This window comes from Trichoderma evansii, assembly GCF_050947405.1.
Source record: "Trichoderma evansii strain SZMC 28006 chromosome Unknown GGI43scaffold_25, whole genome shotgun sequence".
Classification (NCBI taxonomy): Eukaryota; Fungi; Ascomycota; class Sordariomycetes; order Hypocreales; family Hypocreaceae; genus Trichoderma; species Trichoderma evansii.
The window spans coordinates 379061-406984 of record NW_028145181.1 but is presented as its reverse complement, the minus strand read 5'-3'; the positions used below and the strand labels follow the sequence as shown (position 1 = coordinate 406984).

Genomic DNA, 27924 nt, shown 5'->3' with positions numbered 1-27924 from the left:
GCTAGTCATGTCCACGTTATACGATGCCGGCTGGCCTGCAATCCGGGGAGACTGAGGCCCAGCCCAGCCCGGCTTTTTGCCTTGCCCTGCCGGTATGGCCCAGCGCTTGGGCTGTGCATACCCGCAAAGGGGGACCTAGGCTGCGAGTGGTTAGTAGTCGAGGCCAGCTGGGGCGTCTGTCTACCCCGCGATTTCTCAAGTTACTTTTTCTCGAAGAAGACAAAAGCACACCCTGGCCCTAGTTTTCCACGCGGACACGATGTTATGTTGTAAGGGGGTATTACAGTTCTGTACTTGTGTGCTAGGTACGCGGCTCTGCTTTCCGCTAGCATTACTATTGTCTTGAACCGGCGGCTCCTCTCGGCAGTAAAAATAGCAAAAGCGGAAAGCTTCAATGCTTTTGTCTGGCATGAACTTTTTGCATGTCTCTCTGTGTTATTGTTTCAGTGCCGAGCAGAGACAAAGACTCGGCACCAGATATCCGACCAGCTGAGCACAAAGTCCGTCACCATGTAGCACGGCGAAACAGCGCTCATGTCTCTTCATCCCAAATATCTTCAAGAATAGAAAAAAAATCCAACCAACAACAGCTGCAAAAACAACCGAAGGACAAGGTTATACAGCCAATCCCTGCTCCGTAGGTCTCGGCCCAGCGGCACTCGCTGCGCGGCAAAGTCCCGTGATTGGCTGCCGCCCGCGTGTTCCGACTCTTTCCGCACCCAAATTTCTGCTTGCTGGTATTCTTTTTAAAGGACATCAGCATTATTGACATTTCAGCTGCACATGCTATTGCCACCCCTTTTTGGTTCTTTGGGCAACGGTATTTTCCATGCATGCAGTGTCAGTTGGGTACGAATGCTTAGATTGATTTTTTAAATTGATTGCCACTATGCACAATGTACAGTACGGCAATTCCCGTACAAAGAAATTGATAATACTCTGGAATTTCAACGCCTGACTTGTCATTGCTGGTCAGAGAGGCAATGTGACATGCTCGGTAAAAAAAGTGAAAAAGTCATTGGGCATGCATTCTTCGTCATGACGAGATAAAAAATGAGAAAATACGCAATTTCGATCCACAATCCACTGATGCTGCTTTCTTCGTTCTTTATCGTCTTGTAACCGGGAATTACTAGCATGTAAGTCAATAATGGAGCAGACCAGAGGCATTCGCGCACCTGATCCCTACCCTATTCAGCACTTGGATCTTCCCCGGCTCAACGTCAAGCACACCGCTTTAGGCATTGCTCAGCGCCTTTGGGGCCTTTGTGACGTCTATTGGGCCCCCTTGGACAAAGACCAAGTCCAGCCCGGTTTTGACTAAACATTGCAGTGTTTTATCCCGTAGTCGTTATCCCGTAGTTGTTGATAAATCTCCCAAGCAAATCATTCTATACAGACACGCTTATATAACCAAAGCTTGAAGAGATTCTCTTTAAGTCTACTTCTAAACAAACCTTTTCCCATATCCAACATCTCTATTATACTCATTCTACATTCTCAACCTCTTCATCATCATCACCATCATCTTCCTCCCAGCATTCCCTCCCGCCCGACTCTATTTACCGTATTTGCCGCCCCACTCACGGACCCCCGAATCCATCCACCCGCTGCTTCGAAATTTTCTTCCTGCTGCCTCCTCTCTGCTGCCGTTCCGCCTGCCACGGCGGTACGGGCTCGGAAGCCCAAGGCGTCCCCACCAGTCCCCATCTCTCCCCTTTTGCGTTTCTTCCATCTCAAGTACATTCACAATCCATCTTTCTACACTCCCCCCCTTGCTTCCGATTCATTTTCGTTTTCTATATACATAATGCTTAGTCGTACGTATATCCTCAAGTACATGGTAAACGCCCCGAGTACTACTTTGTACATTGCTTCAAATGGGACCCTATAACGCTACCCCATGCTTATACGTCTCCTCGCTGACAGGATGCCATGCCCGCCATACACGTACATACTTCCCCAGGCCCGGAGCAGCCCGGGATGTTTTCTGGCTGAGTAACATGCTGCAAACCTCTGATCCCTGACCCATCAGGTACCGAGTATTAGGCGCCTCTCTCCTTCATGAATGCATGCAGGTTATTGAACCATAGATTCCCACACGCCCCTAGTTTCAGCCTACTGGCACATGCAAAAATGTAGTCCATGCTTGATTGATTGCCTCCCCATCCGTCCCCCCTGATTCGCCCAGCTTGCCTCGAACGAGTAGTAGTAGTAATACACTACTTCCTATATGTTCACCAGCCTCGGGCAGCATTTTGCTCGGATTACGGGAGGGACCTGCTCGTATCTGCTCGCATCTCCGAACCGCTGCTTCTTCGGCGGCTGAAAGTATACCCTATATAGTGGTTTTCCGACCTCATATCTGCTTTGCCTCTATCAACGGGTCAATACGGAATCTTCAAGTCTTCGTTTCTTATCTCGTACATCTCAAAATCGTCATGCACCATTGTTATCTCATCAAAGCTTGGTTTAATCTCTTCATTTCCATCCTCGGCTGACTATGGCTATTGATTCAATCCAGAAAATGGCTCTTTTGAACTAAAAAGATCTTTTGTCGCCCTCTAATCTTTTGCAATCGTGGCATCGTATGGCGTCTACAAATGCTTTGTCATGGTCTTGCATCTCTCGGCGTATATCTTAACTCAACCGCAGATCATGCCAACCTGCAGCCCCCTGAGCTTTCCACCCTAGCACCATGCAGGCCACAGCTTCTATATGAGTTTGTAGCCGACGTTTTGTTCACATCCGTCTCCTTGACGCCTGTTCATCAAAGCTGCTCTCAGCCCTCATCCTTTTCACCTTCTTCCAGCCAAGCCACCGGAGGCTGGCATCTTCTCTCTCATACTTTTTAGTAGCTTACTGACAAATAATTCTTTACTGGTCGTCGGCGGTAATGAGTTTGGTGATCTTGCCAATGGCAATGGTTTGTCCCTGTGCAATGTGATTAGAAAAAAAAAGTCCAAAAAAGTCCAAAAAAGTCATCATAGAAAGGGTAGATCTCTTCATACCTGGTCTCGGAGGGTGAAACGACCCATCTGTGGGTAATCCTCGAACTTCTCAACGCAAACCATACCAGCGCCTCCAGTCACCTGAAGTCTGGCAATGATGCTGTCGTTCTTCTTGGCGTGTGTGGGAGGAACCTTGCTCTTACGGCCGGTGCCCTTCTGGAGCTTGTGTAGCAGCGCCGCAAAAGTGACCTCTTCGATGGCCGCGTGTACGTGCAGCACACAGTTGAATCCGGATGTGAGAATGCTCTTGAGGTCCAAAACCTTGATTTGAGCCTCGAATTCGGTCACGCAGTGCACAAGTCGCTTCGGTGAGCACAGCACAAATCCGGGCAGGATGTCTTCTTCTTCAATACCCTTGAGACGCAATCGAACCTGGTCACCGCACTGGAGGATAGGCTGCTCCTCTTCCTGCTCTCCGTAGAGGGCAGCCGCTTCCACTTGCTGCTTCCTAGGCATCATAATCAACGACATGCCCTTCTTGATAACACCCGCCTCGATCTTGCCGTCAACCATGGTACCCAGATCGCGGTACTTGGCATTGATGGGCATCATGAATGGTGCATTGACCTTGCGCTCCAGAGCCTGCATGCCGTCAAGGTACTCCAGCAGTGAGGGTCCCTTCCACCAAGGGGCAACGCCCTCCGGCAGTCGGTCCTTGATGTTCAGAGACTGCTGAGCGGCAACGGGCATGAAGTAGACGTCGGTCTTCAGGTTGTAGCCGGTTCCCTTCAAGAACTGCTGTAGTTTGGTAGTACACTCCTTGTAACGCTCCTCGGACCACTCCACCGTGGGGTCGTCCATCTTGTTGATCGCCACAATCAGCTTGTTGACACCCTGAGTCTTGGCAAGCATAGCGTGCTCACGGGTTTGTCCTCCTCTTTCGAAACCAGTCTCGTACTCTCCCTTTCGCGCCGAGATGACGAGAATACCCACATCTGCCTGCGAAGCACCTCCAATCATGCTGGGAACATATGTCTTGTGACCAGGGGCATCCAAGATACTGTAGCGACGCTTCTCAGTCTCGAAGAAACCACGTCCAACCTCGACGGTCTTTCCCTTGGTTCGTTCTTCCTTGGTCAAATCCATGACCCAGGAGAGATACCATGACTCACGACCCAGGTCCTTTGCCTCCTGCTTGTACTTGTCCATGGTACGCTTGTCAACCATTCCGGTAGTCCACAGGATCGAACCGCCCAAAGTTGATTTGCCTGCATCAACGTGACCGATGAAAATGATGTTGACGTGCTCCTTTCCGTAAATTTCCTTGAGGGTATCATCATCGACATCAGCTGCCTGCGCCTTGAGGACAGCATCGACTTCGCGCTGGGCCTTTTTCTCTCCGGCAGACGGGCTCGAGCGGCCAGATGATGGATCGGGTGATGTCCTTCCAGAAGACTTGCCACTGGCAGACTTTCCTGCCTTCTCGCCAGTCTTTTCAATGGCCTTGGCGGCAGTAACCTTCTTACCCGCATCTGGGGCGTTGGACGGCTCGGTCTTGGCCTCATCCTTGGCCGGCGAAGGAGAAGAGGCAGCGGGAGAGCCAATCGACAAGACTTTAGCCTTGGGCTTTGCGTCGCCTCCAATGCTAAGCACCTTGGCACCTCCTTCGTTGGAAACAACGGGCTTGGGTGCGCTAGCAGCGGCGGCAGGTTTCTCGACGGGGAGTGACTTTACCACAGGGGCAGCATTGTTCTGAGCGGGGGCTGAAAACTGCTGTTGTTGCTGGTTTCGCTGACCTTGTTGTTGACCATACTGAGGATAGCCCTGGCCTGCTACGGTTAAACATGGTTAGTCTGTCGGTGGGAGTCGAAATAGGTAGGCATAGCAAACATACCGAAGTTCTGGTTGTAGCCCTGGTTGTAGCCGCCACCGTAGTTTTGGTATTGCTGGTTGTACTGATCGAATCCCTGGCCTTGGCCCTGGCCCTGGCCTGCGCCGTACTGAGGATAGAATCCCTGTGGCTGCTGGTAGTACTGCTGCTGGTACTGTCCATATCCCCCACCATAGGCCTGGCCAGGCTGGAAAGAGGCAGCACCGGGCTGGAAAGAGGCAGCGCCAGGCTGGAATGAGGCAGTGTTAGGTCGGAAGCCGCCCTGGGCAGCAGCAGGGTTCACGTTGAGCTGCTGCTGAGCCTGCTGGGCGAGGTTCTCGTCCTGAGCAGCAGGATCGTCCTCCCAAGAGTTGAGGTTCGACATGGTGGCGATGGCAATATCTTTCTCGTCTGACCTTTGTTGGCGGGGTTGACCGTTCGAGAGTCGTCGACTATCTAACGATGCTTCTCTCTGTCTATCGACCGCTTGGTGGCCTGATAAATAGCACTGAAGAAGCGGGTGCCGTCGGTGACCTTTGGGTTGGCAGACTTAGGTCTTGGGGGTTGAAAGCGACGGTCGACGTCTCGGTGGTTTTATGGTGGAGGTTGTGAAAATTCGAGCCCCACCAAGGCACCGACATGACATCGATAAACCGTGTTGCAGCAAGGTTTTGTAGAGGGGCTCTTACAGTGCATTTGGATAACTTGGGCACAGTACGATATTGGGTTTAGCGAATGACTTAGCAGTGAGTCAACAGAAGGTCTCAATGCAGTCTAAGGTAGGCTACAGTGAAACAAATATTGAGTTTGGTTAATGGAGCAAGGCCTTTAATCAGACATGCTCCTAATCACAGAGACATTTTCGGGGCGAATTATTGCTCTCTCTTATTTTGTCTTCTTATTCGTATCTGGCGTTTAGGCACCCTTGGGGCGGGTCTGAGTCAGAGAGGGCTGTTCGTACTGTAGCTGCTTCTTCGAGTCCACTGAACTACATAAATATTTTATGCCAGTAAACGGTGGCTGCTACTTATGAGCCAAGCTCTCGCTATGCCTTGAACTTAATATTAAAATTTGCCTCTATTTTGTAATTTTCTCATGAAAATCGTTTAAACCACCGAATCGCGGCCATGGACGATTTTCTGGCAGCTGTTGGCGCGCAGGCCATGAGATATGCCATACGATCCGGCATCGCTTTGACGTCCTCTTATGCCATCAACCAATGCTCTCGCCTGCTAAAGGCAGTTGACGACAAGAACCTCCATTCTGAGCTCAGGTTGCTCCAAAAACAGCTGGATGGTAAAATCAAGGTATTGAGATTTATCCGTGCAATTTTTGTCTCAGAAACAAAGAATAATCACCCCTTTACTCCCGCTATGTTCTTATGCTAATCGTTAATGATAAAGATTATCTCTCCTGCGATTGACCTTATTGAGTTCAAGTCAGTGCTGTCTACTCTTATCATGACATTCATCAGCAGAGATGAAGAGGTGCTGACAGATTAGATCCGGGCGAGGAAACGTCTTTCTTGACTCCGCACTGCCTCTCGCAAAGTCTCTTAACCAGCAAATCGTTTCCTTAGGACGTCGTGTGGAAGGTGCCGCGACTGTCGAGGAACATAACCATGATTTGGGAGAGAATCCACAAGCCAAAGAGACTAGCCATGATGCGTTAAAGAGGGTAATTAGAGATATGAAAAATCTCTTGGCCGAGATTGACCGGGAAATTCCTCTTTTGCAGCTGGCTATATCAGCATCTGGCGAGAGCCTGTCTACTTCACTCCCCGCTGGCATATCTCCTTCACGACTTTTGCAGGCTAGTACACTCTTGACTGTCGGAGATACACAGCATGCACAAGATCCTCGAAGAACTGTGCAAATTGGGCCTTCATTCACGCTGTCTGTATACATGCTATTCTTGGGACACGCATCTGTATCGTCTGCACCTAAAGATGAAAAGTCAAAACCGAGTCCGGGAAGCAGTAATCGCCAAAGTAGCTCAAAAGGCACGGACCAAATTCCAGTCTATGGCTTGGGCGAGCACGATAGAAGGCCTGTATGGCAGGAGGCGATACACAAGGCCCGAGTGCGGCTCTGCAGGTCAGCATGCAGCCCAGCCATAGATGAACAAAGCTTCAATGAAGACAACCACGACGCATATAACCCTGACGTTGGCCTAAACTATGCCTATCACCTCGAGATTATTGAAGATTTGGACGATGGCCGGGCTCATGAAGGAGCTGCAACGGCACAACCATATAACGGCATTTCAAAAGCCGGCATTCGCGAACAGATTCCGATTTACCAACTTGCCAAGATATTCTATACGGACACTGGTAGAATGCTCAACATTGGGGACGGAGCTGATGGAGAAAATAACCCGGTTCTGCTCCTCAAACGAGATATTAATGCATCTCAGCTGCAAAGACCAGAACATGGTGGGCTTAGAGATGTAGACAACGCTACGAATGATGATAGTAGTAGCCAACTAGGAGCAAACGAAGATGATCAATCCGATATAGATCGGCAACTATTTGGGGAATCGCGAGAGAAGCGGTTATCTTTAGGAGGCTCTAAGACCGCTGAAGAGAGCTGCGTCACCGCCTTTCCCAAACACCTAGATCCTGAATGGATAGCTTTTGAGGTGTACGAAGATGATGATGAGCAGAGCGAGACGAGCTCCGTTTCTGGCCTTAACGTGGATTCATCAGATGAGCTCGATGGACGCGGCAATTCACCTGAGAAAACGCCATCACGGCTTCGCGCAGCCTTAGACTCGAGCTTGGTCTCTCAGATCAAGAATCTGTCTGTTCAGCCTACATCACGCAATACTCTCACTTTAAGTTATTCAGATCCCAGCCTTAGTGGTCCATCGCGAGAGCTGGCGGTAGACTCTGCAAGAGAAGCGCAGGATTTTGTGTCGCGATCACCGTTTGGTACTATCACGACATCGCTCTCCCTGATTGAGATGCTCATTCGGCTCGCTGGCCTTCAGGAATTCCAACAAGCTTCCCATTTGTCGATTCCAGACCACATTTTGACATTTTTCTTGGAGGAAACATCGACAACAGGGTTGACAGGCGAGGCTATGTGGAGGGCTAGGAGTGTAACAAAACAGCGGGTAGGGTTTGACCCGTACACCGATGCAGCATAATGAATAGCAATAGGATTGAATAGAAAGGTAGAATAGAAAGGTAGAATAGAAATTTACGCGAATACTCTTGTAGTAGAGCTAGTCCACTAGGGCGATTGACCTATGTCGTTGCCGATGCCAAAAGTCGCATTGAATGGTGCGAAAGGGCGTTTCATAGTTGCGTACCGTTCCAAAGCCTCAACGTCACGACACCAATATTTCTATGACGCATGTCGACAAGCTAAATTAACATGATCTTCCATTACTCCAAGCACCTTTTCGATAATTTTTCTCATGATTTACTATAAATCGATATTTCCCCCTCCAAGCTGGCAATATCGATAATCGATTGATCAACAAAGTGACTAACTGTTGAGTTGCTGAGACAAGTCGCTTGCATAGGCTGCCACGTCAGCGCATGCCAATTCGAGAGCTGGATCCTACCTCAACCTCGGTTTCAGATGCAATCATAAATGATATAGCGAAGAGAATTTTATGAATTATTTCCATCTGTATTTTAATCACTATCGGGCTATCACAAAAATGGCGCCTCTTATTCCACGTCTGCATCTCTTTGAAATTGATGATCAACTATGGTGAGAAGCTCCCGTACTAGCGCTGCTCAATTTTGATCCAGCTTGACCCTCCGTCAATTCATAAGTATAATATATATTAGAAGGCAAATATCTAATAGGTGAGCAAATATCTAGGTTCCCTGCATTTCTACGCAGTCGCATCCAGGATGCTCTCACTGCGGCTTGGAACTCCAATACACCTCTTCAGCCCCAGTCACCCGCGCGTATCGCTGCATCTACCCTCATACGTGAGCTTGACAGCTCACTCTCATCTTACACCTTCATTGACTTCTGCGCCGGTGGCGGCGGACCTACACCAGCGATTCAGAAGGCCATCAACGCTCATCTCAAAGCTGAAGGAGAGCCGCCAGTTGATTTCATCCTGACCGACTTGCATCCTAATGTGGGGGCATGGGAGAAAGTCGTGAAAAGCTTCCCACAAGTCACATATGAAAAGCAGCCCGTGGATGCGACTAAAGCTCCTAAGCACCTCGTGGAACGTCAAGACGGAAAGAAAGTAATGCGACTGTTCAACCTGGCTTTCCATCACTTTGACGATGCCTTGGCGAGGGATATACTCAGAGATACAGTAAAGACGAGCCATGGATTCGCCATATTTGAGCTTCAGGATCGTAGCTTCGCAAGCATGATCAGTGTCTTCATGTTGGGAGTCGCATCCGTAGCTTTGGCACCGGTTTTCGCCTGGAAATGGAGATCTCCCGCTTCTCTTGCATTCGCATGGCTTTTACCAGTCTTGCCAATTGTCTTGGTATTTGACGGAATAGTTTCATGCCTAAGGACGAGGACTCCAAATGAGATAGAAAGTCTCCTCCGTGGTTGCGGTGCGGACACGAGCTCATGGGAGATGCGGAGTGGAAAATGCAAGTTTATCTGGCCGTGTGGGTATCAGAATTGGGTTATATGTAGACCCGTTGAAAGGGCTGGATAAGTGCTATATACAGGTAATGAGGGTGTATAGTATAACCGCTGCAGACTTTAACACAAAATCCGTTAGCGGAACCACCAATTTACTGATCCATTTAGGCGTCCATCTGATTGCTTGCTCTTAATAGAATGCCACCAGCCTTTGGGAATGAATAAAGCATCCCCGGCAAACAACTCTACCTCTTGCATGTCCAATGTCGCCGTCTTGTCTTCCCACACGACGCCGTGAAGCATCTCCCTTTCTTCTCCTTCCATCATCTCTGTAGATCGCATTCGACTGTTTCCAGATTGCCGAAGCCGCATTTGAACGTTGTTGTAGAGTTCAAGTCCCGCCTTGGGCGGCAGCAGCCTCACCATTTTGTTACTACACAGCTGGCAGAACAAGTTGGGATTCGGATCTCGATGCAGCGGGGTATAAGTTGGCTCAGTCCCTAGCCATATTGAAGAGCTGTATATGTCGCCTCTTCCGACTCTTTGAATCAATTCTGGAGTCGGTACATCGCTTTGTAAAGAGCTAGGGAGATCTGATAATAGAGACTGGGCAATGTAAAGCTGCACAGGCGGGTCTTCTTTTAGCCTCTGGGCTTCGTTGAACTCGAGTGCTTTTACCAGCAGTCTCAAAGGTGCATAGAGCTGAAAGAACTGGTGATCACGAGAGGCTTCTGAAGCAGCAGCAGACTGAAGAGCTATCGCCCAATCTCGATCCACAGCATCTTGGCTATTTAACAAGCTATCATAGAGACGGGATATAGTCTCAGATCCTTGGAAGAAGGGTTTTATCAGCTCATAGGGGAAGATTAATTGGTGGAAAGAGTCTATGTAAGAAGAAAATGACGCATTCTCTTCGTCCCTTTTGAACCATTTATGGAAAGCTGGAAGAAGATATGTAGGAGACGTATCCGGATCTGAAAAGACATACGGCCTTTCGGCCTTGAAGCTATCTTCAAATGTTAATCCATCTATGACGCCAGATCTCTTTATTGGTTGGTCATTTGCGGAAGCAAAGCTGCGGAATGGCACTTTAATGATTTGATGCTTCCACTTCGGTGTGCATTGAAGAGTCTTGAAGCTCCTTTGCATTGCGAACATTTTATAAGTTGATGGGTTTAGAGGATAAAATGTGAGACAAGGTAAGCACCTAATCGGTAAGACGCATTGGATCTACCATCGTTGTTGATAGGCAGAGACCAGGGCCAAGCTGAGAGACGGTATTGTTTACCCGTAGACACGGTCAGCTTCATTCCTTTGATGAGTAGCTGTTACCCACCCAATACTTCCTTCTGTACATACGTTCTAGCTAAAGCTTCCTGCCTCGTGCCTGCCCACTGCTTGGGAGCGGCAGAATCGGTCACCGCCCGCCATAGCTCTTAGTCATGTTTTTTTTCTTCCTCCACCAAAGCAAGCTCATCCACCCAACGCCGCCGCTACTCTATCAATTGCGACCTTGGCCAAACCGCTCTGGCTGACCCGCCTATCATCCTCTCAGACGCCCAGCCTAATCGCCAAAGCTCGAGCCCTAGACGAGGCTGCCGCCAACCGCACTGCTCTCGCTGCCTCCGTTCACCGGGAATGCCTGCGCGATAAAGACTGGATTCAACCTGCCCTCGTTTTGACGCCACATCCCACGAATTTGCAGCACCAACCTGTTATCACCTGCATGTGCTTTGGATAGTGCCTAAAGCCTAACGTTACGCGCTTAGGACGCTGCCATTGACGCCAGACAAACACCCCGCCACGTCCTACCTACCTCAAGGCGCTAAATCTGGGCCCAGAGCCTCAGCACTACTACCTCCTACCAGCACCTTTACGCGCGACCTGCCACCTTCGCAAATTTATCGATAGTACCACCGCCAATCCATCCCACGACGAACCCCACCTCAGCCAACCTCTTGCCTTATCTTCAGTCTTCAGCCTTTCGCCTTCAGTCCGCGCGCAGCCCTTGATTGAGCGTAATCGATCTCCGTCCTTTTTACCGACATCATGTCGACTTCTTCAGGAACACCCGAGTCCTGGATCTCCAGCTTTTGCGCTCTGCCTGGCCACGAATACTTTGCTGAGGTTTCCGAGGAGTTCATTGAGGATGACTTCAACCTGACGGGTCTGCAGACCCAAGTTGCCATGTACAAGGAGGCACTCGAGGTACGTGGCGTGTTGCATCTATTGGGTCTTCCATCTCCCTCTTGGCGTATTTTGATGACTTGTCGTGATGCTACTCTTCAATCCTGAATGTTACTAATTTGTGCCCCTAGATGATCCTTGATGTCGAGCCAGAGGATGATGAGGATGAAGAGGAGGATGAGGAAGATGAGGACGAAAACGAATCGGGAGAGGAGGCCGACCGCGCAGGCATGCGACACGGCGCAGAACGGCGGCACCATAGCAGGATGGCCAGCGACCTATCTGTCATCGAATCATCAGCAGAGATGCTCTACGGCCTTATCCACCAGCGATTCATCTGCTCGCGCGTAGGCATCCAGCAAATGAGCGAGAAGTACGAGTTTGGTCATTTCGGCTGCTGCCCTCGAACACACTGCGAGCAGGCACGTACCTTGCCTGTGGGCCTGTCCGACATTCCCGGTGAAGACACGGTCAAATTATTCTGCCCCTCCTGTCTCGACGTTTATGTTCCACCTAACAGTCGGTTCCAAACTGTTGACGGCGCTTTCTTCGGTCGCACATTTGGAGCTCTTTTCCTTCTTACTTTCCCCGAATATGATCTTACCAAGCGTGGTGCCGATGTGTTGTCAAGCACCAACTCCAAGGTACCTGAGGACGAGAGCATTCTCAACGGCATGTTCGCCAAGAATATTGCACCAGGTCTTGGCGGTGGACACATCTACGAGCCCAAGATTTACGGATTCAAGGTCTCAGAGCGAGCGAGATCAGGCCCCAGAATGCAATGGCTGCGAGACCGACCAGAAGTAATCACCGAGTTGGATGAGGCACGACTATACCACGAGCAGAACCCCGACTCTGACGAGGAGGAGGACGAGTCTATGGCTAACGGCCGGGCACTGGTCCGACGGCGACCACCTGGCAACGCTCGCCTTCGCCAGCGGCCAAACCACAGTGGTAGTCCTATGGCTCTGTCCGCCAACGGTGCCGAGTCTGAGCTGTAGCGTAGCGAAGCCTTACGTAGCGAGACTAAATGGAATTACAAACGATATAAGCGCAAGTCAGGGCAGATGAACATGATTCGTTCTCAACAAAGAGTTTTCCTTATCATGACGCTATTTAATATGAAGAAAACGTCCAGACGAAAGAAGAGACAGAGAGAAAAGAGAGGAAATCGCCATCTACGGTCGCCGTCGACCTCAACCAGTTGTGTACGCCAGCAAAGAAGAGGCAGACCGCTATCAAGAGAATAAGGTATTGATGGCGTTGGGCGTGCTTCTGTGCACCGGGATTCATTTCGTCTCTCTTCTCCCCAATTTCCCATATTGCTTAAGAGATGTAGGCTATGCGGTGCTCCTTCTCCTATTCATCATGCTTGGAAGGGCTGAGCCGGGGTGATGTCGTGGAAGCTTATCAGTGATGGGTGGCTTAGAGGTTAGAATAGGAATAAGTTCAGGGGGCGACATTCAAAAAAGGGTCAAAGGGTTGAGCACAACGATTTAGTATGTTAGGAGAAACGGGTGGGAGGATACCTTGCAGGATATGTTTAGTTTTAATAATGCGGATGAATGCGAGGTCTTTTTTCTTTATGAAGAATATGTATATTTATTTACTCGTTCCTGATCTCGCCATAGACAAGTGTGTCCAGTATATCACAAGATGCGAAGGCAAACAAAATGTGCACAACCCAACATCATTCGACTGCCTTACTTATCTCCAACTTTGATATGACAGGTAGCCCGCTTTCCCTGCAGATTCGTCACCATCAAAACTCCAAATTATCAAATATCCTTCTCATGTTCACTCCTGAGGTAGCTTATAGACAGCGTAATATCACCTCATAGGAGATCCTTTACCCGGTGTCCAACTGACTCCACTTCCAAATCCCCTTCCCCTCGCAGGTGTAGTTGGCGGCCCAGGAGTAGGTGTCGGCGTGCTCCCATTCTCCACCGGCAAAGGAGGCGGTGTCTCTGATCTGGGGACGTCCAACACGCCGTCTCTTCTCGGAGGCTTAAAGTTTACATCTCTGCCGGCGCGGTAAATGTCCTGCAGCATTGCTTCCAGGACTCCAGCGTCCTTGAACTCAAGGTATTTCCTGTACAGCTGGAGGGCCGTCCTGGAATCTTCGATGGAATCGTGCGTCTCCATTTGGATGTCTTCTTTGAGAAGGTACCATGCCAAGAAGGCGAGCGACAGCTTTCGCAGGCGTGACTTTAGGAAGAAGAGGTCGATGGTATCGATGATTTGTGCTTTGGGGACGTGGATGTTGATGACGCGGAAGTCTTGCTTCAGTCCGTGGCCCAAAAACTTGCAACCGAGGTTGAGTAGTATCCAAAGCTTCTTATATGCCACTTTTAGAGGTAGTAGGCTGTGTTTTGTAGTGTGTGGGTTCAAATCGTCTTCGGTGATGCCCGAATAGGACGTTAGATAGTCGACGATGGGTTCTCTGATAGATATATAGTCGTCGATGAAGGGGACGCCTTCGAATTCACCTTGGCCTCGAACGACGGAGGCGCGGGCAAGTGCATAGACTATTGGTCGGATGGTTTCTCGTTCGCCATCCGAGTTCATCTCAATCTCCGGCTGTCGCACCGCAACAAATTCAGTATCCAGTGCAATGATAGTCTCTGGCCCAGGTCGCTCTGTTACTGGGTCCAGAAGCTTATACGTCTTATTCTCAGTTCGAGAGCTGGGACTAAAAAAGAATGTTTAGTAATGATTGTCTTGTTACTCGCACCAATGACGGCGTAACTTACTTGAAATCTTGATATAGAAGCGATGTATCAATGCTGTTCTTCCAAGTATTATCGATCTTGTTGTTTGCGTTCTTAACTTGGAATGTGACAACAGAGGGAACTTTCCAAGAATTGTTAAATGCAAGAGCTTCTTCTGAGCTCACGGAGCGGACGAGAAAATCGTTGAATAAGTGCCATTGACTCCGGCCGGGAGCGTTTGGTTCAGCATGAGCAACTATCCAAAAATTAGTAACAAAATATCAGGGCAGAAAAGGAAAATATCCAAGGGGATGGAAATCATACCATTAACCATGGCTACGAGGTGCGGCTTTTGTGTGTGGCCGCTCTCGATGTTAATAGCCATTCCGATCAAGGAATAGACTGTGATGTTATGAATGCCACGTTGTAAGTGAAGCTTCAAATCTTCCCCTTCGTAGCAGAAGAACTGGCCCTGTTCGACGATGATGCCGATTTCCTCTGGTAGCCAGCCAGGCGTGGACCAAAGCAATCGATGATCCGAACTGGTAATTGCGGTATTGAGCATCAGGACATCCGGGACACTGTGGATGGTTTTTCTAGTTGCAATGGTTTGATACCGTTGGCATCTTCCACACCATCCCTTCGAAGTCGTCTCTCTCTCCACACTGCTCTTAAGAATTTGGGAGAAAGTAGTGCGAGGGATTTTATTGTTGCGACCTGGGGCTTTCTGGAAAATGTGTTAGAAAAGAATGACCGGGGGGCGGTAGTGTTCGACTCACAAGAGGTGGATAAAGCAAATCGTTTACATACGTCGACCCAGGCCGAGTATACTCGCTTCTGCAATTCATGCATCTTATAGAGCTGGTTGCTTTGGTCGCCAACACCTGATCCATCGAGGGGGAAGCTGGAGCCATAGTCTTATAGTCACCAGCAATTCTCTCCAGTAGGAATCTGGTTAGTCCCTGTAACATTACATTTAGAGATGACCCATGTGAATCCTCTTCTAGTAACCCCAAGGGCGCAGCTAAGGGCATTGTTAGCAACAAAACAAGATGGCTTTGACTGATAATGGAGATGGAATTGAGTCTTACCTTGAGGGTGACTGCTGAGGGTCTTGAGCATATTAGTAGCCTGGCAGATCGAGCCTTCTGCTTTCTGAAGCATGTCGAAAAGATATCCCAGCTCGCAAAGGAGACAGACTTCGCTCACACAGGCTGTAGCTGCATGTTGTAAGGCCAAGTTTCGAATTAAAGGTGTGAAGTGCATGATTTGAAGGAGCGAGTTGGCGTACGAGTTCGATATATGAATCTCGAGGCCAGAGTATCGTGTTGTATTATAAAAGCTGTCTTCTTGTTAGCCATGAGTTCAAACGCACAGATATATCCATTTACATACCCAAAGTCGAAATCATCGACACCAAATTTGCTGTATTTGATCTCGACGTTTCTGTATATCATCGGAAATTCCGATTTTCTGCTCTCAATTTCCAACTCTGAAAATGGGTTCGACAGTTCATCTGCTTTCTCTCCAGCAGTCGATGAATCTGATTTAGCAAAATCTCGAGCTTTTTCGCTGAGAAATTTTGGAGCTTTAAGGCCAGAATTAGCGGATTTGTTCGAGCTCCGAGTATCTTCAAATTGGTTCCTGCGAAGGCCTCGTGTATTTCGGCCATAAAGCGCAAATTCGGTAGGTTTCAGGCTCGCAAGGAACTGCGGATCAAATTTGACCGGGGGCGCTCCAACGTCTGAGATCAGTTCAGGCCAGGCAGAGGCAAGTGTTTCTCTGTAGTATGGCAGGCCAATAGAATTTAAAGGGCTATGTCGCGTTAGCTTATACACTCATAAACACAAAATATAGTATGCAACTTACGTTTCGGGAGTCCATTCTATAGGTTGGACCGCTTCCTCGGTTGTGGTAAATTCCACGGGAGTAGGCAAGTCCACGAAATGGAGCTTGGATGGTGATCCCCACAAATGGATATAGCATTCTGCATCAGTGAGAGCCATAGCCTCGCCGGAAGGGGCAATCTCAAACATGCTGAGGTAACTCAGCACATTGGCCTGTCGTACATTGCTGGTGTTGGGGTTCATGAGATCCACCACATGCATCTGGCCGCTTTGAGACACCACAATGCTGGTTGTGAGCATGCGCGGGTGCATGCGTACATATGCCGCGCCGGCAGGGAACGGAATTGGCGGCATCGATGACATCTTCTTGATATCGAAAACGTTGAGAAAGGGATCCAGCATGTAGTTCTGACCCTGGCGAAGCGAGTAGCCGCATGTAACGATGAAATCGTGCTGAGCATCCATGTCATTGATCAAGGCTGAATGAGCATTCCAGGTTTTGACGATGGCGAAGGTGATGGGATCCAAAAGGTGTACTGATCCATCTCTCGTCGCTGCGCATATATAGCGCCCGCGTTTCATAATCAAGTATTGATGGTCCGTTCGAACCTGTTTGACGACTTCTCCTTTAATGAGGTCAATAACAAACATGCTGTTTTGTAGACCGGCGGCTATGATCTCTGCCGTCCCCTTTGAAGTAAAACTCATACACTTCAAATCTTTCATGTCATCATGCCTAGATGGCTATCAGTACTCGGCTCGTCCATAATGCAGTATTTATTGTCCACGCACCTGATATGCCACATGGTGAACCCTCTCCTAGATGCCATGTGCACATCTTTAGCACCCAATGACACAACGCCTTTATCGTTTGTTAAAATCTGCCGAACTGGCCCGTCTACGGCTTGATGCGCCTTGAAGGTGGAGTAGCGTTGAAGCTCGGTACCCAAAAAGGAAGTGACTCGACCCTGGCAGATGTTAGAAAATGTATGAAAAATAGGTTATTTTCGACTTATTCGATCGTACATATTCATTACCAGCCCAAAGAAGCTCTTGGGAGGCATCAAAGGTCATCGTCGTTACTTGCGTTGGCAGCGCATGAACGCCCGGAGGCGGAAATGGAATGCGAGCGACCTATTGAGTGTTAGAACCATGAAGAATACCAGTCATAATCATTGAGAGGCCAGATAGCGACAATAGGCTGCGCAATAGCTCTCGCGACAGCTATCGGCCATGATAACCACGTACCTCATCCCAGTCTCCGTCCATTGTGGCGATTTGCTTATTCTCCCCGGTACCATAGCTCGTATGAAAGGTCGCAATGGTACCGCAAGCCCAGCAGAGGCTCCACGGGAGTCCAAGCTAAGAATGCGGACTCAATCGACAAAAACGCGGCAAAGAACTGCTTCTAACACCAAGATATCGCTGAAGTCGGAGGGACGCGACCACCCGTTAGTTAGGAGGGGCAGTGAGGTCACTAACTTTATCCGATATAATTCCGAGGCCTACCCTGGGAACTGCGAAAGTTGAGATATTTGGGCGTGCAGCTGGTTGAAATGGATGATGAGAAGAGAAATGGGGTAAATGGAAGGGGATAAAGGGTTGTTTAAGTAGAAGTATGAATTGTTTGTTTGTTTTGAGGTGAGTAATTGGTATATCAATAAGTTTCTGGTAAAGTTCTGTGAACCGCCATCTAAGCTCTTGTTGTGACTAATCTGAATAGGGTCGTGTTCTCGCATTACGTGTAAGTATGGGGATACTATAATAATTAATGTTTTACTCCATGGCATACTTTTCCCAAGGTGGCTCATTAGGTGCGTAGGAAGAAGTATAACATTAGAAACAAAAGAGTTAAATAAATCAAAGCGTTTGCGGGTTACCCAGCAACGTTCACTAGCAGAACTATCTGAATATTGATATTTTCGCCGAGGTAGATAGGTATTGTTTGTGGCTGTGAAAAGACGACTGAAAAGAAGAGAAAAGAAAAAAGGTATACGTAATCATTACAAAAACAAGCGGAGGAAGAGAACTGCCCACATGAGGCTATAAACAGCTTTTCTTTATTTCATTTCTAGGGACTTGGTATATAGTAAAATTGACGGCATGTGCGCCTTTTGGCCTCCCTGGTAGCCAGACGATATTCTCTCCCGATTGCTCTACCTCTACCTTCCACTTAGTCCTCGTTAATTCTCCAATCTCATCCCAGAGCCGCTGAAAACTCTCCTGGTTGTGAAGATAGGGCGAGGAATCACCCATTTCGGGCTTCTGAGTAGATGTGACACCGACATGTCGGCCATATATGAAAGCGTTGCGTATCTCGGGCTGCAGAAAACCGACAAGTCGCGTTCCGATGTATAGTTGCTGCTTCCAGCTAAATAGATGGAAGAAGCTCCCAGCATGAATGATGCTGATAAGGCCGTTGAGCTCATCTAATCTCGGATCGTCGGGATCTGTTATATCTCCCACGGTAAAATGGGCATCCAAGCTGCTCCTATCCTGGAAGAGGTCGTATCCCGACGATATTAACTGAGAGCTGGAATCGAGCCCGAATAATCGCGATCCATCAACGCCGTCATCTCGAAATTGCCTTAGCGCTTGCGCAAGCCCGCAGCCTAGGTCAAGAAGAGTGTCTCGAGATTGAGATAATCTGAGCCGAAAAAGGGCCTGCTGGTAGCGAGAGTCGTGGGCGTCATTCAATGTTAAGAATTTCCATCGCCCAATGAAGGGCATTCTAGCATAAGCCCATGCTGCCTCGCGCTGTGAGAACCCGCAAAATCAGCAAGGGAAGACCAGTCACCGTGAGCGCAAACAGCTTACAATCCTGATAAGATGAGAGTCGATTTCCTCTGTGGGAATCCTGCTGTATCGGACGAGTAAATCGCGGATTGGCGTGATGTTATCTGGGAGGCCAGGCATGAAGGCCCATTTTTGTATCTCTAGGATGTCCATGCAATGAGATGGCGACGGCTTCCAAGGGAAATAAGCAGGGCGCAGCAACGAAAGAGCTATCACTGAACGCGAGATGGATCGGATCACTGGTGTGCAAAGCTGTAGATATCTATCCTCATGGTCTAGACGCGCAGCGCGCGGGTTTCCATCAAGCAATTTCAGAGAAGGCCATCCATGGTCACCAATCAGTTTTTAGTGCACTCCTGAATGCAGGTATCAGTCGATGTTTGGAAATAGCATCGATGCAAGGGCATCGCAGGCATGACAGTCAAGGTTGATGAGCTGGTAAAGGAGGCTTGAAACGCTTCCGAGGTACTACTAATACTCCATTGGCCCCGGCCCAGAGGAAGTAGGGCGCCCGCGAGGGATGCTCTAAAAAAGCCGGTGATAATGCTACGCCGATAGCGGTAGAGGTTGCTTGCCTAATTTTGTCTTCCTGCGCAGATAGGAGCTGTATTAAGATTAAATGGCTGCTGACTTGCAGTACATGCCGACTGGCCGACTATCTGCCGAAGATTTATGCAATCAGGGCAAATATGCGTTATCCACGCCCGGTCGCTCCGTACCCACAATGCCGCAATGCCGTAATCCCGCACAGAGAATGGATGATTGGCTGACTCATCCTTCGAAAGCATGCAATCGCAAGCAAAGGCAATGCTGAAGACAAAAAGGTGGGGCACCAATTTAGCCGAGTATTTGCCGCCTGGTTTCGGAGAAAAATCTTTCCCTCCTCTCTCTACTCGAAAGAGCGAAAAGCACACCAACATCCCGTCGCCTATTCCCACGCGGCGACGAGTTATTCCTTTCCGTTCAAACGGCCCAGTTTCGCAATTACCATCCTCCGTATTCCAATGCGATAGAGTGTAAGTCAGCTGTGCAGCTCGCCCTCAAGCCAGGCACCAGACCAGCAACAAAAGACTTTCTATATAGACACGCTGTCGAGTGACAAGCTGACAATGGCTTCAGTATCAGCGTTGCATCGGCGCCAGATCGCCTCCAACAATCGCGTAACAACCGCGTCTGACTTGTCGGCCACAACTTTGAGTAGTTTGCCTCAGAGCACAGAGTGCCAGCACTTCTGCCTATCCCTTGCCTGAGACTGTCCTAGGCCTTCATTGACGAGTCTCATTGGCCTCTTCCCTCGGCAATTATGAGCCCAGGCCGTGAGGGTGAATCGGAAGAAGCCACTAATATGTCGTACCCATCCCCGGGTGCGGAGGCCCTTGATGCAGGCCCATTCTATCATACAAGCACTCGCGATGAAACGCATGAGCATCATGACCATGAGGAGCACCAGCAACCGCATGACCAGCATGACCCCAACCAGGTCCACGCACCAGAGCAGGACCATGGTCAAGTGCCTACACATGAGCCATCTTCTCCCCAGCATCACATCCCAAGACCCCCCAACCTGGAGGAGCTTCAATTGGCGGCTCAGCTTGGGCAAGGCTTAGCTGGAACAGCCCTTATTCCGGCCACCGACCCCAATATGAACGTGGAGGATCCCAACATGCGTAATATTATGCCACCCGAGGCAGACCAGCATCAAACGCCATCGTACGTTCACGAGGCACCCGCATCTGATCACATGGTCACGCATACGTTACCAGTCGTGGGACCACCGCTGCCACCGCAGTATTCTATGGGAGACGGCATTCCTCCTCGAAAGCGATCCAAGGTGTCCCGTGCTTGTGATGAATGTCGACGAAAGAAGATTAAATGCGATGCTCAATCGGATACTGGCGAGAGTCCCTGCTCCAGCTGTGCTCGGTCTTCCATGCGATGTCTGTTTAGCCGTGTTCCCCAGAAGCGTGGTCCCAGCAAGGGGTATGTCTTTTATCTTTCTTCTCCTTCTCCTCTTCTTTTTTCTTCTTTGACTGGCATGGTTTGTGATGTTATGCTGACACAAGAGATAGATATATCAAGGAACTAGCGGACAGGATACACAGCATCGAGAACAAGCTAGAGTCTGAAGGTAGTCTTACCCAAGACGAAATTGACCGACTTCTAACGCCAGGGAGCCACCGCGCTTACAACGGCTTAGTCCCCGCTGAGGAAGCAGGTCGGAAGAGAGCATTTTCGAGCATATCGGCGGGCGACTTTAACACAGCTGCTCCTCGTCAAGCACCATGGGGCCCAGAACCACGGCCAATACTTCCGGCACCCACTTCTTCGGACAGTTTCACAGGAACGGGATATGCCAACAATTCGCTTGCCCCTCAGCCTGCTGCTGTAAAGGCGGAAACAGCTCCCCAAAAGCCACCCGTTGCGTCCATGGACTCGCAGATAGTAGACACAGAAGAAGTGCCGGAGGTTGACGAAGATTCTTTGCATGAGTAAGCACCATATTAACTCTCCAATGCATCTTAGAGCTAGAGCTAACGGGTTATAATAGCTATCTCGCCCATGTTCAAGCCATTTATCCCATACTTCCAACCAGCAAAGCAAGGATCCAGTCTTTGCTGTCACAGTGCCCGTCGTCTGTGAGGACGGCATTTATCACAGCACTTCAAGCGATAGGCCAATCATCAGGAGACACACAGACTGCGAGCTCCCTTCTCCACGAGTGGGAGAGCAGCGAGGCACCACACTCGCGTGCCACCGACATTGTGCACGCTCAAACACTTCTTCTGCTGATAATCGATGCGGACTGGCGGTCTTCATCTCAGCTACCATTCCTTTTGGCCAGGGCGGTAGCACTCGCCAATACAATGAAATTGTGGAAATTCACACCTATCGAGTCTGCATCAGAGTCGGATTCAGACGACCAGCTATGTGTGCGTATTTGGTGGTCTCTTGTGCTAATGGATCGCTGGCATGCGGCTGGAACCGGAAAGCCATCGCAGATCCCAGATAGCAGCGTTGTTGCACCGGCTGGACTGGAGAACACCGTGGGTGAGGTGTGCTATTATTTGATTCGTAAGTCTATTAATTTATTCTTATACAAAATGATATTGCTTCTTGTTGCTAATATGAATTTCACAGGCTTATCAAAACTGTTGAATCGGATTGCATTCGTTATTTCTACAATGCAGCCAGGCACATCTACCGCAGAGCCAGCCATGGCCGCTATTCTCGTGGATTACATCGAGAATTACCGAGAAGATCTTCCAGGCCACATTGAGGCTGTATCTTACCCACTAGTACACCTTGCTTACTGGCACTGCAAGCTACTGGTAACACTTTTAACACCAGGGGCAACGCCCACGGAAACACTGTGGCCGACCTCTGAGCTGGCCACTTTACTGCTGGCAAACGCGCATCTTAGAAGTCCTTTCACCAATCACTTTGTGTCTCTTGTTACTATGTCGCTGGCCAAACTCGCCAAGATGGATAGCTCTCGCGAAGGCGCTACCAGACTAATGAAGGAGATCCTAGAAAAGCCTACTGGAGGCCACTGGGACACTGTAAGAGAAAAGTTGACGGAGCAGCTGCGGCCGACATCATCAGTGGAAGCTACTGCGAGCCAGGGGTTACAGCACCTAGCAGATTTGGCGACCGCACATGAAGGCATTGCGCCTGGCTCAGACGATATCACATTTGGTCACACGTTGGCATCGGGCTATCTAGACGTTGCTTAAAGGACAAGAAGAAAATTCCCATTCCTTCTGGCCAGATTTCCGCCTGAGCCAATCTGAAACCAATTCTGTGGAGGTTATTTGCCAGATTTCGAATGTATAAAACGAATAGCTGGTGTTTCCATTTCTACTCCCCTTCTTCTTATATTTTTTTTCTCCCCAACTTTGCGTGTGTACTACAGGCCGTGTTCTAGCACTGGCTCTAAAAAAGCGTGGGATCGGCGATAAGGGGCGATGATGGCTTTGATTGACGATGATGCCACGGGTTTACGTTGGCTTATGAGTGATATCGCTACGAGAAAGACTGAGAGGCTGAACGTTGTCTGCGTAAATGTTGTACTAGGCAGAATAATAGCAGTGTAATGAAAGGCAAAAAAAGAGGAGAGAGGCGTAGTATTAGCATCCCCCCCTGCGTGTCAGATATATGTTTCCCCATAGGCAGGAGTAGTACGATCGGTGAGGCTGAGATGGCCCATGGGGCGGGAAGGGAATAGTCGTGGATCCTTTCCTACACTACTAGTTGGCTGAGCTGAGCTGAGCCACCGTCATGGCCCAGGCCTTAATACGGTACGGCAGTTTCATTTTGATGCCGCGTATGATACACGCTACATGTTGGATCCAATACAGAGCCCCGATCAAGGAGGAAAAAAAAGCCTATGCGTCGTAATCAAGTCAGCTCGTTTAACATTCATCCGTCCATCCCCCGGGAATAGACATTCCACCCCCCTTTAGTAACTCCCATCGTCCATCAGAGGGTAAGCCATGTCCTTACTCAACAGTTTTACATGTCAGCCATCTATCGTGCAAGCCAATAAGCTCTAATCCTTTACGACGACCGACCACGTAACTCTGCCTATATCTAAAAAACCTAGCTATCTTGGTAGGATAGATAGCTTTTCTCCTAGAGTAAAAAAACGGATGTCACCTAGGCCCTAGCTTTCTAGCTACATGTACTTGGAGGAGTTGTCTCTTTTCCCACCTTTTTTTTTTGCTGGTGTCCCACGCCAAGATCAGCCACTTGGCATGTCACGTCTCGAACGAGACTGGTCGCTTTATGTTGAGGGCCTCTAGGCGGCTTTGTCCCACCCTAGCCCTCAGCGCCTAGAGAGAAGATGGAGAGGACATGCGCACTGTCTCTCTGTGCCCTCTCTCTTTATCCTTTATTAGGAAGTACATTGTCAGGGCTGGAAATACATCCCCCCTAGAGTATTAGCTAAAATTTTTTTTAGGAAAAATCAATGAAAAATCTAGCTTTACGGGACTTCACGGGAGATATAGAGTGTCTATATCAAAATGATTGCCGAGTTTCAACTCTATCTCTCTCCATAACTAAATCCCCACAAGATGCCGGCTATCCTTAACCGTAGAGCGTTTTCCCTTGTTTCAAGGCATGATCTCTCGGGACTTCAAAACGAATTTTTTGTGGATAAAAAAAAAACTTGTACAGTACTGACTACAGAAGAGAAGAGGCGCCCAGTTTTACCCACAACGCCTAGTTTCGCCGTCCGGTCAACTATTAGCAAAGGCCAAGCGTTTCTTGTCCCCTTAGTAGCCGTTCCGGTTTCTCCCCTACAGTATATATTCTTTCTAAACCCATAGTGCTTCACATCACTTCTTCTTATGTAATCTCTCTAGTTAATTGGTGTTTCCGTTTAGTCTTTGACACGGAGTACTTCGTTCCTGAAGCCAATTCCTTCCCATCTTCACACTACCTGAACTACCAGTAGCTTAAAAAAACCGTTAGTGGAGTACCAAGAAACCACACAAAACCAAAGGAAAAAAAATTAATTCAATCCCCATTTTTTGAAACGCTCGTCGGTGTAGGTAGATTTCTCGGCGTTGGATGCACACCTTTGGCACCGACTGGGAATGGACCCAAGCGCTCCTCTTTTGTGTCGATACAGTTGATTCTTCTGTGTCTCTTTCGGTCCTCTCTCGGGCAAGGCGATCGGCATTTGCGCAGGTGTCAGTTGAAGCTTTGAGCGGTAGAAGCCCCAGTCATAAGGTCAAACACTATAATTTTTTCTTGCACTGTTAGTTGGACTGGACAGTTTTTTTTGTCCTCCTTTCTTCTGCAAAAAGAGCGACCGTAAGCCTCTTAGTTTAGTGTCAACCAGTGCAAGGAACTTGGTCTGGAATTGCGCCGTTCATAGATCAAAGCCGCCCATTTCTATTGTTGTGCAGGTCTATACTAAAAAGAGAAGAAAGCCATCACCAAAAAACGTTGAGAGCATGCGAACTCAAACAGAGTCCTCTCAATAAAAATAACAAAAAATGTCTATCTGTTCCAGAACTGTTATATACTTGTATGTGCAGCGACTCTGAACATCACTCCACACAAACATTGCGGATTGTATCAAAAAAATAGAAAGCAAAAAGCCATCATCATGTCCTCGTAAAGCCAAGTAGACCCATTGGGTCGCTTAAGGCAGTGAGAAAAAGACCCGATAAAAAAAAACAGGTAACGAAAGCATCGAGACCTCCACCCAACAACGCAGATCCAGCGTCATAATGGAAAGGAAAAAGCCCAGCGACGCACCGACAAAAACCCCAGACACCGAAGCCTTGTCCCACCTTCATTGCCCACGTTTCCACCCCTCCCAAGTTGCCCCTGGTTCCCTCCACCCCACAAATTGTAGCCCGTGCCCCATTATATGAATTCTAGAGACGAGGAAAAAAAGGTGGCCGCTTGTTACCCAAGCCGCAAAGGCCGGGTGTTTCAAGCGGCAAAAAATGAAGAAATCGAGAGGCTGGCTCTCGAAGTTGGACAAAAAGTCATTCGAAGCAGCCTAAGCCAAGCCAGCCATCTCGATTCTCTAAAAGAAGCGAATAAAAAGGAAGTTTGATGCTCGCGAAAGTGTCGCTCAAAGATAGCCGACCGAAATAAATCAGGTACGCCCTCCAGACCACCCAAAGGCCCTTTTTTTCGTTGTATATAGCGATTTCCAACGCCTTTGTCGTTACGCGTTCAAGATGCCAACCACACCATGGGGGTATTCTGTACGCCAAGTAAAAAAAAAAGTAAAAAGTGGAAAAAAAAAATGGAATAAACCAAAAGGAAGAAAGAATCACATTTCCCAGTAGCCGGCTAATGAGCCAGCTCCAAGAGTATCGGCGCTTTCGTCGACAGCTGCGACAGTGCCACTGTAGTTCGGAATGTAGAAAGCGGGGTCGTCCTCGACCGTGGAGAAGTCACCAGTCAGAGCCTGGTTGTCAGCCTTGTCGAAAAGGCTATAGTCAATGCTGGTCAAGTCGACGTTTGCCTGTCGCAAGTAGCTGCCGCTGGTGGAAAATCCGTCGTATTCGCCCTCGCCACCAGGCATAAAGTCTTCCACCTCGGACACGTCGCCAGATGTGGATGTGGTTCCGGCAAGTGTGGGCAAATTCTCAGAGCCGCTGCCAAAATCGAAGTGGCCGGTAAATTGTGTGCCGGCCTGGCTGTAGCTGGAGGGAGTGAAGGTGTCACCGTTGGATTCCCTCAAATCGTAGTGGCTCCAGTCGACTGACTGTGCCAGGCTGGCGCTCAGGATGGGCGCATCGGCGTCCGGGAGCCCGCTGGAGAAGAGATCGAAGCCCGGTGCGCTAACGTATGTTGCATAGTTTGAAATGCCCGACAGATCCAAGGGGGGCAAGGTGCTGTTTAGCTGTGTGAAGCTGGAGGAAGACAGCAGGGGAGATGCTGCTTCAGACTTGACCTGTCGCTGCTCGCGGGTAAGGAAGCTGTGTTGCACTGCTGCGTGACCCTCGCCGTGGGCCTGGTACAGCAGGCTGTCGGTGCTGGCTCCAAGGCTGCCGGCACTGGCGGCCGAGTTGACCCTGTTCAGCTGATACGGCCCGCACTTTTGGGAGGCACGGTTGTGCTTGGCCGGCTTGTGGTGGCCGTGCTGGTCAAAGGTCATGCCCATGTCGGACGAGTGAATCGTATTGGCCCGTCGTCTCCTGGGCACAGGGCGAGGAGGAAGGGTGGCGGCCTTTTGCATTTCGCCCTCAGAGTCGGACTCTGGAACGGTGTCGAGTGGCACATCAGTCTTGCCGGCACAGGTGCATCGTCCACCATGGTTGCAGCAGCAGGTCTCTGGGCGACACGATAATAGTTTAGAAGTGAGACCTTGGTAACTGATTCGCTCGTATTCTGTAGACTCACCAATATGGCCCTCGGCGGGTGGTTGCAGGTGGATGCACTTGCTCGTCTTCTCGCCGCAGTCACACTTTATATGCGCGGATCGAGACTTGCGCATTGAGCGACAGTGCGCACATTGGGAGACGGGACGGCCTTTTTTGTTGATGTGCTGGAGGGGCCGGTCTGTAGAGCAGAAAAGCTGTGAGTTAGCAATTGATGTCTTACAAAAGCGAGTCTTTGCAGTAGTTGCAGTTGCGTGTTACACGATGCATGACGCTCCATCCAACCAGTTGGCAACAATAAGAAAAAGCAAAGAAAACGGCACTTAAAGACAGACCAGGGCGGCAGGGTTGCTGGGACGGGGGGGAAACCGCGGGGCAGAAATTGTTTCGCAGCAGAGTTGAGTCGACTTACTTGCGTGCTGGCAGTTGCTGACACGGTGACCGCGCACACATGCCTCGCAGGCATACTTCTCGCCGTCGATTAGCATATTGGATTGGGGCGTGCAGGGTCGTGATGCGAGGCCCAGTGGAGGTTTAGCAGAGCAGGAGAAGAGGCGAGGACAAGGAGGCGGCTGAGGTCTAGGAAGTGATGGATTAAAAGTAGAGTTTCAAGGCCTCTGGCAGGCTTGTATTCGGCTCTGGATCGGCGGCTCGGGGCACGGGGAAAAGGGCAGGGCCAAGCAGGGCCGACGCAATTTTGTGTGGTGCGTGGGAGTTCTGCGCTATTGCGCCGAACCTGGGGGGTGGGCGTAGAACCAGGATTGCCAGAGTGGGAACCGATGTGCAGTTGCATGCGCTACAGGCGCATCAGAGGCTAGAAAGGGGAAACCCGCCAGGTGAAGAAGAACTAAGGTGCTGCTAGTCGTAGGCCCCAGGGCTAAAGCTAAAGGCGGGAGGCGATGAAGTAGCCCGTAACAAGCAGAGCTGAGCCAGACGAGATCCGCCCGTGACAGGTTGTTTCTGCCGAATGAGAGGATCAAACAAGTAGAATGTCGTATGCACTCCGTAACGTACCGTACAGTAGGTACTTGGAGCGCAAGAGCCGGTGAGGACGGGTGGGTATAGACGGTAGCGTGAGCTATACCTGTACAGTACAGTCCAGCAGCGTTCGGTATAGTGCAAGTATGGA

General features: G+C 49.5%; 10 protein-coding genes across 10 annotated transcripts; 5 read left to right on the top strand and 5 right to left on the bottom strand.

Moving 5' to 3' along the window:
• Nucleotides 1-2866: 2866 nt before the first annotated feature.
• On the bottom strand, nt 2867-5452 carry GGI43DRAFT_216979 (translation termination factor GTPase eRF3). The gene is made up of 3 exons (XM_083200283.1): nt 4846-5452; nt 3012-4783; nt 2867-2934 (listed from the first exon to the last, which is right to left on the bottom strand). The coding sequence occupies exons 1-3, from the start codon at nt 5204-5206 to the stop codon at nt 2878-2880; spliced, it is 2190 nt and encodes a 729-aa protein (XP_083056732.1). The 5' UTR covers nt 5207-5452; the 3' UTR covers nt 2867-2877.
• A 1-nt stretch (nt 5453) lies between these two features.
• On the top strand, nt 5454-8208 carry GGI43DRAFT_216906 (RanGTP-binding protein-domain-containing protein). Its single transcript, XM_083200282.1, has 3 exons — nt 5454-6128; nt 6225-6259; nt 6324-8208. Exons 1-3 carry the CDS (start codon nt 5949-5951, stop codon nt 7969-7971), a joined length of 1863 nt encoding a protein of 620 aa, XP_083056731.1. The 5' UTR covers nt 5454-5948; the 3' UTR covers nt 7972-8208.
• Nucleotides 8209-8493: 285 nt separating this feature from the next.
• GGI43DRAFT_425481 (uncharacterized protein) lies at nt 8494-9474 on the top strand (the record flags this gene model as incomplete). The annotated part of the gene is made up of 2 exons (XM_083208515.1): nt 8494-8546; nt 8661-9474. The coding sequence occupies 2 exons, from the start codon at nt 8494-8496 to the stop codon at nt 9472-9474; spliced, it is 867 nt and encodes a 288-aa protein (XP_083056730.1).
• A 62-nt stretch (nt 9475-9536) lies between these two features.
• GGI43DRAFT_387528 (uncharacterized protein) lies at nt 9537-10550 on the bottom strand (the record flags this gene model as incomplete). Its single annotated transcript, XM_083203946.1, has 1 exon — nt 9537-10550. The coding sequence occupies one exon, from the start codon at nt 10548-10550 to the stop codon at nt 9537-9539; it is 1014 nt and encodes a 337-aa protein (XP_083056729.1).
• A 900-nt stretch (nt 10551-11450) lies between these two features.
• GGI43DRAFT_387527 (casein kinase 2 regulatory subunit CKB1) lies at nt 11451-12589 on the top strand (the record flags this gene model as incomplete). The annotated part of the gene is made up of 2 exons (XM_083203945.1): nt 11451-11609; nt 11720-12589. The coding sequence occupies 2 exons, from the start codon at nt 11451-11453 to the stop codon at nt 12587-12589; spliced, it is 1029 nt and encodes a 342-aa protein (XP_083056728.1).
• A 410-nt stretch (nt 12590-12999) lies between these two features.
• On the top strand, nt 13000-13365 carry GGI43DRAFT_216896 (uncharacterized protein). Its single transcript, XM_083200281.1, has one exon. The coding sequence runs from the start codon at nt 13090-13092 to the stop codon at nt 13309-13311; it is 222 nt and encodes a 73-aa protein (XP_083056727.1). The 5' UTR covers nt 13000-13089; the 3' UTR covers nt 13312-13365.
• GGI43DRAFT_217110 (poly(A)-specific ribonuclease) lies at nt 13164-17575 on the bottom strand. The gene is made up of 10 exons (XM_083200284.1): nt 17395-17575; nt 17173-17280; nt 16939-17114; nt 16169-16882; nt 15695-16114; nt 15391-15641; nt 15079-15323; nt 14624-15026; nt 14342-14555; nt 13164-14280 (listed from the first exon to the last, which is right to left on the bottom strand). The coding sequence occupies exons 1-10, from the start codon at nt 17413-17415 to the stop codon at nt 13419-13421; spliced, it is 3414 nt and encodes a 1137-aa protein (XP_083056726.1). The 5' UTR covers nt 17416-17575; the 3' UTR covers nt 13164-13418.
• Nucleotides 17576-18041: 466 nt separating this feature from the next.
• GGI43DRAFT_415593 (class I SAM-dependent methyltransferase) lies at nt 18042-19680 on the bottom strand. Its single transcript, XM_083207166.1, has 2 exons — nt 18964-19680; nt 18042-18903 (listed from the first exon to the last, which is right to left on the bottom strand). The coding sequence occupies exons 1-2, from the start codon at nt 19093-19095 to the stop codon at nt 18190-18192; spliced, it is 846 nt and encodes a 281-aa protein (XP_083056725.1). The 5' UTR covers nt 19096-19680; the 3' UTR covers nt 18042-18189.
• Nucleotides 19681-20245: 565 nt separating this feature from the next.
• On the top strand, nt 20246-22676 carry GGI43DRAFT_387525 (uncharacterized protein; the record flags this gene model as incomplete). The annotated part of the gene is made up of 4 exons (XM_083203944.1): nt 20246-20922; nt 21012-21431; nt 21491-22014; nt 22081-22676. The coding sequence occupies 4 exons, from the start codon at nt 20246-20248 to the stop codon at nt 22674-22676; spliced, it is 2217 nt and encodes a 738-aa protein (XP_083056724.1).
• A 2821-nt stretch (nt 22677-25497) lies between these two features.
• GGI43DRAFT_216807 (copper fist DNA-binding domain-containing protein) lies at nt 25498-27690 on the bottom strand. The gene is made up of 3 exons (XM_083200280.1): nt 27208-27690; nt 26818-26976; nt 25498-26748 (listed from the first exon to the last, which is right to left on the bottom strand). The coding sequence occupies exons 1-3, from the start codon at nt 27281-27283 to the stop codon at nt 25742-25744; spliced, it is 1242 nt and encodes a 413-aa protein (XP_083056723.1). The 5' UTR covers nt 27284-27690; the 3' UTR covers nt 25498-25741.
• Nucleotides 27691-27924: the final 234 nt, after the last annotated feature.

What these genes read in the sequence shown, in the direction of transcription:
- GGI43DRAFT_216979 (XM_083200283.1), bottom strand. Translation starts at nt 5,206, where the DNA reads ATGTCGAACCTCAACTCTTGGGAGGACGATCCTGCTGCTCAGGACGAG. An exon ending in GGGCTACAACCAGAACTTCG is followed by an intron (nt 4,784 to 4,845) that starts GTATGTTTGCTA and finishes GTTTAACCGTAG; the next exon opens with CAGGCCAGGGCTATCCTCAG. An exon ending in GTTTCACCCTCCGAGACCAG is followed by an intron (nt 2,935 to 3,011) that starts GTATGAAGAGAT and finishes CACATTGCACAG; the next exon opens with GGACAAACCATTGCCATTGG.
- GGI43DRAFT_216906 (XM_083200282.1), top strand. Translation starts at nt 5,949, where the DNA reads ATGGACGATTTTCTGGCAGCTGTTGGCGCGCAGGCCATGAGATATGCC. An exon ending in AGCTGGATGGTAAAATCAAG is followed by an intron (nt 6,129 to 6,224) that starts GTATTGAGATTT and finishes TTAATGATAAAG; the next exon opens with ATTATCTCTCCTGCGATTGA. An exon ending in ATTGACCTTATTGAGTTCAA is followed by an intron (nt 6,260 to 6,323) that starts GTCAGTGCTGTC and finishes CTGACAGATTAG; the next exon opens with ATCCGGGCGAGGAAACGTCT.
- GGI43DRAFT_216896 (XM_083200281.1), top strand. Translation starts at nt 13,090, where the DNA reads ATGTTAGGAGAAACGGGTGGGAGGATACCTTGCAGGATATGTTTAGTT.
- GGI43DRAFT_217110 (XM_083200284.1), bottom strand. Translation starts at nt 17,415, where the DNA reads ATGGACGGAGACTGGGATGAG. An exon ending in CCTCGTAGCCATGGTTAATG is followed by an intron (nt 14,556 to 14,623) that starts GTATGATTTCCA and finishes ATTTTTGGATAG; the next exon opens with TTGCTCATGCTGAACCAAAC. An exon ending in CTTCTATATCAAGATTTCAA is followed by an intron (nt 14,281 to 14,341) that starts GTAAGTTACGCC and finishes ATTCTTTTTTAG; the next exon opens with TCCCAGCTCTCGAACTGAGA.
- GGI43DRAFT_415593 (XM_083207166.1), bottom strand. Translation starts at nt 19,095, where the DNA reads ATGGACATCCTAGAGATACAAAAATGGGCCTTCATGCCTGGCCTCCCA. An exon ending in ACTCTCATCTTATCAGGATT is followed by an intron (nt 18,904 to 18,963) that starts GTAAGCTGTTTG and finishes GGGTTCTCACAG; the next exon opens with CGCGAGGCAGCATGGGCTTA.
- GGI43DRAFT_216807 (XM_083200280.1), bottom strand. Translation starts at nt 27,283, where the DNA reads ATGCTAATCGACGGCGAGAAGTATGCCTGCGAGGCATGTGTGCGCGGT. An exon ending in CAGCAACTGCCAGCACGCAA is followed by an intron (nt 26,977 to 27,207) that starts GTAAGTCGACTC and finishes TCTGCTCTACAG; the next exon opens with ACCGGCCCCTCCAGCACATC. An exon ending in ACCCGCCGAGGGCCATATTG is followed by an intron (nt 26,749 to 26,817) that starts GTGAGTCTACAG and finishes CGTGTCGCCCAG; the next exon opens with AGACCTGCTGCTGCAACCAT.